General features: G+C 40.8%; 1 protein-coding gene across 1 annotated transcript; it reads left to right on the top strand.

Moving 5' to 3' along the window:
* Window positions 1–1,065: 1,065 nt before the first annotated feature.
* si:ch211-262h13.5 (uncharacterized protein LOC571127 homolog) lies at window positions 1,066–7,116 on the top strand. The gene is made up of 7 exons (XM_050055709.1): window positions 1,066–1,373; window positions 2,495–2,605; window positions 3,129–3,216; window positions 3,936–4,102; window positions 4,594–4,701; window positions 5,394–5,480; window positions 6,362–7,116. The coding sequence occupies exons 1-7, from the start codon at window positions 1,140–1,142 to the stop codon at window positions 6,872–6,874; spliced, it is 1,308 nt and encodes a 435-aa protein (XP_049911666.1). The 5' UTR covers window positions 1,066–1,139; the 3' UTR covers window positions 6,875–7,116.
* Window positions 7,117–7,512: the final 396 nt, after the last annotated feature.

The raw sequence follows: 7,512 nt of genomic DNA, 5'->3' as shown, positions 1-7,512 counted from the left end.
CCTTCATGTGTCTACAGACAAGATTTTTGAATCATTCATGTATTTTATTTCACACTTAAAAAAAAGTCTTTGTAAAAACTCTAAAAATATGTGTTGGGCTGACAGAGATATAGAGATTGTGTGTGTGTGTGTGTGTGTGTGTGTGTGTGTGTGTGTGTGTGTGTGTGTGTGTGTGTGTGTGTGTGTGTGTGTGTGTGTGCTTGCTAGCCTGTGTCCTACTCTGTACTCAACTGCAGTCACAGACATTAATCGATCTTGTTGTGAACAATGGAACCAATCTGACTGCTCCAAAAGTGTGAACCCCACCCATAACACACAGTCAAGCCCAGTAAACTGTTTACTGCTTTGAAATAAAAAACAAAATATACTGTACATTCAATTGATAGAAATGTTTCCAAATTATTTTGGGAAAATAACACAGTGATCTGGAACAACTGAAATAATTACCATTGCTCATTTACCAAATTCAGTCAGACTAAGGATCGATCCAAATCTTTTTTTTTTTTTCTCAGCAAAATAAAAACAGAAAACACAAATATCAAAGATACAAGGATCTAGTACAGCAGCAAGTCTAATGCTAAAAGTAATTAACTGGATATCAGTGAATCATTAACCCAGTTCTGACTGGTGGGCCAACAGTTTTACCAGATTTCCCTCCAGTACAGCACACCAGACTCACAGTGACCCCCTGTGGTGAGATCCCCATATTACAGCCACAAAATATGACTAATTATTTGATACAAGTTATGTAAATGGAGATTATTGCATTAAATTAGATCTCTTAAATACACTGCATGCATCTTTTGATCAGGATTAAACAGAACACCCCCTGCATTGAGACTAAACCTCAAGTCTTATTTGTGCATGCATAGGCCATAAACCTATTGTGAATGAAAGTTTTGTCATTCACGCTGCTTGTTTTATAGGAATGAGTGTTCCCCGGGTTAAATCACTGGAACGTCCATTCACAAGTATCAGCCCTCTGACATCAAATAAACTTTGTCCTTGGCATCATTTCAACATCTCTGTCCTGTTTTGATTCCAAAAGTCACTGCAGAGCCCAAACGCAAACAAAACAGAACAAACTTCACTTTAAGCTCAGCTCTGTCTTTTGGCTCCTGCCTGAAACCTCGGCCACTATGGACAAATCCATCTGCACATTATTACTGCTATTATCCCTGCTGTTCATTCACACTCAGTGTGTGTACGGCGAGGGTTTTGCACTGTCACCCATCCAACTTGCTCCCATCCCCTGTAATGACAAAACAGTGGAGAAGCTGTCTCGTCTGGCTGTCACTTACATCAATGAGGATCGCACCGATGGCTACAAGTTTGCCCTCAACCGCATTGCAAATGTCCACCTGCATGCTCAGGTCAGTACAGAGACAAATGCCCAGTGGGAGAAGCAGCCTGGGGTTGTTGTAATATTTTGTCAGTGGGTGATTTGTTCATGTTTAACAAGGGGAGTTGGGTGGAAAGGTTATTTTCCCTTCTGTTGCTGCTAAAATATCAAAACATTTCTGTGAAAAGAAGGGAAATCACACACTGATAGATTTAACCAGCCGTGGCCAATCTTCATGTCAGTGGGATCCCATTTGAGAAGATTTATGTTTTGTTGTTAGAAACAACTGTGCACAGACAAACTTTAAATCAGAAATCACCCTCTTACATTGTCACAATGTGCTGACTCTCACTCTAGGGAAATGATAATGAAATTAAACTCTGCCTCTCAAGGACTTATTGTAGTCCCCAGACCCTAGTTTGGGAACCAGTGGACTACATCAAAGACATGAAAAATAGCAGCAATTACATTAGTGTGCAACCACTGAGGAATAAAAACAACAATAAATATTTGTTGTTTTCACTTAGTTGTGAATGACTGGCATCAGTGCATGTCGCTTATAATAAACGTAACATTAAAATTGATGTACAGAATTTTATGTCATGAAATGAGAAGCCACCCCCTTTTCACGCCTCATGAAAAAAGGCCTTTAGTACTGAAGTGACTGTTAATAAAAGTCCAGGTCATTTCGGTGCAGGACCGCTGGGACAAACCTTACACAACAGGCTTTATGAACTTCATGCTGTCAGCTGCTGAAGGCTATTGTAGCCCGGCTGTGGGATAGATCAGGTTTTAAAAGCCTCAGCTCAACTTCATGACCTGAAAAGGCTGCCATTACACCTGCTCAAATTGCTGAGATTTGTTCTCAGTGCTACCGCTAAAATCGATATTGGCCAAAGTGTTATAGGGAATTACACAGAGCACCTCCTAAATGGTTCCTTACAAATGTAACTGAACAAATGAAGGTACTTGGCAGAAGACTTCTCATAAATTTGAGTCTCAGATATTCACTAAAATGAGGGTAATGCTTCTGTTTATTCCATAAACAAAAATACTGGTGCAGATAACAGTACTTTTTGAAATTCTGAGCACACAACATTGTTTGTATAGTCTCTCTCTTATTACTACGTGTGTTTGCATTGTGAATGTCAGGGCCCAGCAGGTAATGTGTATTACCTGGACCTGGATGTCCTGGAGACCAAGTGTCATGTAGGTAGCCCAAAACCATGGAAACGCTGTGACGTCAGACCATTCATGGAAACAGTAAGTAAGACATACACACACACACACACACACACACATGACCCATGTTTGTACTTGTACTTTGCTTGTAATGACTCCCTTACACTGGAAAAAGGGGCAGGTAAAGAAAGTCACAATGTTATTGTAATGTTATTTGAAAGCACTCAAAGAGGCTTTATCTTGAATTCATGGTTTAGATTTTGATATAAACACATTTCTATATATTCTACATAATATTAGCTCATTTGAAAAGGGGATTTTCTGCGGCATAGCCCCCTCTTACACTTGCCTAAACCTAATTCTAACATTAAACCATAAAACCAATGTCCTACCCACAAACAGTCTATTGAAGAAGGAAGACTGGACACAAAAATGTCCTCATTCTCAGGTCTACAACGTTGGTCCCCACAAAGATAGAAGTACAGGAGCACACATACATTTAAAGTCAGCTTGTCTTGTTTTAGTTATGCCACATGTTGCCAAATCTTTGTAGAGAAGTGGCTTTGAGTGTCATAAGGGTTCATTTCTTTTTTATTCTTTCCAGCAAATCTCTGGCAACTGTAACACCACCATTCTTCACACACCAGACGGATACTCCTACCTGTACAGCTACGACTGCTTTCTTGTCCCAGGTGACATTAACATATTATTAGATTGAATAAAAGCCGCCTGAACATTACAAGACCAATTCTACTTTACAATATCACAGGGAGATTTGATACCAGAAAGTAGGGATTTGGCCACATTATGCTACTGTATATGCTACACAGTATGGTTTTGTATCTTAAAGAATTAAGGTAGCGTCCCACTGATCTAGAAAAGGCTGGTGCTGGTTTAAATTTCTCAACAAGTAAAATTTGTGATAGTAACATTGCTCAGTATACAAGGGTCATCAGAAGAAGAAAACAGAATCTACTTTGAATAGAGGTTTCTCCGCAGACATTTTCATTTGTTACAAACGGGTGTAACTAATAACATTATTAACTGGTTCATCTAAATGGAACTGAGCCTTGATTAATACAAGTAGTTACACCTGTGCCTTTCCTACAAGTTACACCCTTATCTCAAACTCAGATTAAGTATTTAGTTTTTAGATCCCTTAAAGAAGTACATTTAATTACCTGTGTGGGTGTATCAGTGGTGCATGGGGGCTTTATACAATCATTAACACGAAATGCTCCAAAACATATTTTATTGCTGATTTAGCTTTTGTGTAATACTTCTATTTACTGCTTCTGCTCAATGACCATGCTTTTCTGCCAACATATTCTGCATACATTATCTTGTTAGTTGTTATTTCAGTGCAAATGTGATCATTAAATCTCCTATATTATCTGTCTGATTCCTGTAGATACTCCAGAGAAGCTCCAGCTGACCTGTCCAACTTGCCCCCTCCTGCTCCCTGAAGACAGCCCACAGGCATTGACTGCTGCTCAGGTCACTCTGGCTCACTATAAGAGACAGTCCACACTGAGTGCAGGGCTCGGGGTGAAGAGGATCACCAGAGCTGCAGCACAGGTATGACTGGATATACAGTTATTACATTTGATTGGACAAATAAAGTTCAGAAGGGCTGATTTCATTGCACAACAATGTGTTAAATGTTGCATTTATTGGGAAATGACACTTAAGGAAATTCTCTGGGTGTGCATGAGCAGACAGCGCAGTGCACCTTTGCGCTTCTGTGTGCCAGATGAGTACCTTTATTGCTCTACAAATACCATAATGAGTCTGGCAAGGTTGCAAAGAATTACTACAGACACTTGTACTGCCTTGCCAGGCTTTTTGTTTTGGGGAGCAAAAAGGAAATTGAGTAGTTTCTTTGGGGACGAAAGCTGAATAGCAGAATATTGCTAATTAATTCATTTACCTTAGGAAATGTTTTTGTGAGCTCCAAAACCAAGATCATAGCCATGACATTACAGAAGCCATACCGCCTCTCTCTCTCTGCCTTCATAGATGTATTCCTTTGTGTTATTTGCCTTTTTATTACCCTGTTGTTTTCTCAGTCTGTGCCAGTGAAAGCCAGCTTCGTGGAGTACACAGTCCAAGAGTGTCCAGAGGGACTGACAGAGAGAGGCACCTGCCAGCGACTGACAGTCAAGTCTGACACAGAGGTACTCAACACAAGGCATTACCTCTACACAATAAACACACCATATCAGACAAGTAAAGTTAGTGTAATACTTAAATACTTGAAAATTGACACAAAAACATGTGTGGGATATCATTCCAATCTTGCTCGGGATATTTGTCTGACGGTGCTCAATTAATTTCATAAAATGGAGTCCTATGCTGAGAATTTGACACAGTAATGGCGCTAATTAATGTTAATGTTCACAAAACTTAAATAAACATCAGTCAGCCAGCATGTTTACTATCACTGAAGCAGCGTTAACTTGATGGCATGACAGATTAATTTCTACTTTTAAAACTGACAGTACTGAAGGGCTGCAGTTTTTAATGTTTTTTGCACATTCTAGTTTACAAAAGTTTCATTTACCGTACCTGTTATTTAAAAACATATATAAAATCATCGAAATACATACTACGTAGCTGAACTTATGCTGAATACAAAAATGTCACGTGACTCTGAAAATACTGCTTACATTTGTTCAAATTTTAGAAAGTGTCAAAATGATCACAGACCCCGTAGACCTCAGAAGGTTAAAGAAACCTGACAGGTCTTCTCCTATTTAATTTGTTATTTTATTACTGACTCTACATTTTTCTTTCCTGATGCTTTTTTTCTTGCTGTGACCCAGTATCCTGAAAGACATCAATAAAATGTCTCATTTTCTCCTCTCAGACTGCAGGTTTCTGTGTGGGATCTGTGCACGGAGACTTGAATGTCCATCCTGATGTCCAGGTGTCCTGTGAGATGTTCAAAGCACAGGTACAGGAAGCAGTTAAGGAATATTTATCACCAGAATCAGACAGGTTTAATGCCAAGTAGGTTTTCACATACAAGGAATATGCCTTAGCGCTGGGGTGCCAACTGTGTCAACTGTAATTTCTCAAGTGTGACCAAAGAAAAAGTTACAACACAAATCCATGAACAATATGCCAAAGTTAAAGATGAAAGGAAGAGAAAGTGAAACAATAAAAATTCCATCCTCCAATTACTTGCTGGTAACATGTTTCTACAGTTTTCAGAGCTTTCATGTTCTTTCTTACACACACAGGAAATAAATCCAATTTATGGGGATAATTTGACTACCAAAAAAAATATTTTGATTCTCTCTGACAGTACATTAAATCAGGGAAACAGCAGCAGAAAATTTTAACACTCGTAGCAGAAAAAAACCTATCTACACCCCAAAAAGGACAGAACATTCTCATCCATTAAAAGCTGTAAGTCAGTAAGTGAGTATGTGTAAAAACTCCAGCAAAAAGTAATGTGAAGTGCCAGTCGATTCACTAGGAATGTCATAAGCCACTGCCTGACTGAGATTTGATGAGTGTTTCATGCTCTGTTTTGTTTCAGATTTTACCAAGGCAACCTTTATAATGACAACGTTCTGAATGAATGCCACTGGCCATATAATTATTCCGTTGTGTCTAGTGTCTTCAAACATATGTTGGGCTTGTGTGTGTTTAAACTTATGTGTGAGATTCAAAATTGTACGGTTCTGTGCTATAATTATGTTGTCTTCTCACTCCTTTTTAGGGCTGTGGTGTGTAATGTTATATTGCATGACTGAGACTCTTTATGCAGTCAGTGAGAGTGAATTTGTCAAATATCAGTTTGGTGTGATCTTGTCTCTTTGTCCGCAGAATGTGGACATCCTCAGACCAGTGCAGCCTCAGGGTCACGACCTCCCACTAGACCCTATGATCCCAACGTTCCCGCCTCTGATCGATGACCCAGGAAATGATCCGCTGCCTGTTCCGTCTGACCCCACACTGCCCCCTGTTGTTCAACCAGAGCCATTTGACCCCACGCCAATTCTCCCTGCACCCTTTGACCCTGTGCCCTTTGATCCCCCTGTTGTGGTCAACCCCTTGAACCCCCTCATGTCATCGTCCAGTGAGTCAGCTGAGGATCTAGTAAACCAGCAGCAAGGACCGCCAGGTGCTGGATCTTTTGCTTCATCTTCTGAAGAGATAGGAGGCCCTATAGCACTGCGACCACCCTTTGACTTCCACTACCAGAAGCCTGAACGCAAGAAACGGCAGGCCCTGATGGAGACCTCACCCTCTCACGACCCCATCTTTCTGTCTGATTTCCCCAGTGGATCCTCTCCTTTCCGCTCCTGTCCTGGTCCTTCTCGTTACACCACAGTTTAACTAGTGCTGCCAGTGAGGGGGTGGGCCGATAAACTGCTCCATTCCCTGTCACTGGAGGCTTGTAATAATTTGTGCTAATGAGAGGAATGCTGTCTCTTCTCACTGGCCCCAAAATCACCTCTCTGCTGCTACTGTAATACTGCTCCAAACGTAGCCAGTGCTTAAACCATATGTATTTGAAAATGGCTTAAAATATTGGAACAATTTCAATAAATCTTGGTTTGATGAACTTATATATCTTAGCTAACTGTCTGACAATATTTTTTTTAACTATTTTGACAGTATAAAGCAATACCATTTTGATTTTGGGGCTGAATATTTAAAGGCGCTGTATGTAAGAATGTGGCCAAAACGGTTACTGCACTCAAATTCAAAATACTGCCGCGAGTCGTGTCCGCCCCCCCTCCCCTACAGATTCGAGGTTGCTGGACAGCAGCACGCTGGAGACTGATTTGTATGCCCACGGGCGGCTGCCGTGGCACGGCCGTGTCGCCGCGTCCTTGATCTTTGGTTTTCCAGCGGATCGTTCGAGCAAGTCCGGCTTCTCTGCTGCTAACGCTGCTGCCGGGATACAGCTGAGGAGACTGCTAATGCTATGTCCTGGGACACTGCTAATGCTGCTTGCCGTGCTGCTGTAG

The sequence above is a fragment of the Epinephelus moara genome, chromosome 10 (assembly GCF_006386435.1).
Source record: "Epinephelus moara isolate mb chromosome 10, YSFRI_EMoa_1.0, whole genome shotgun sequence".
NCBI lineage: Eukaryota > Metazoa > Chordata > Actinopteri > Perciformes > Serranidae > Epinephelus > Epinephelus moara.
The sequence above is the reverse complement of the archived record's forward strand: the minus strand, read 5'-3'. Positions and strand labels throughout refer to the sequence as shown.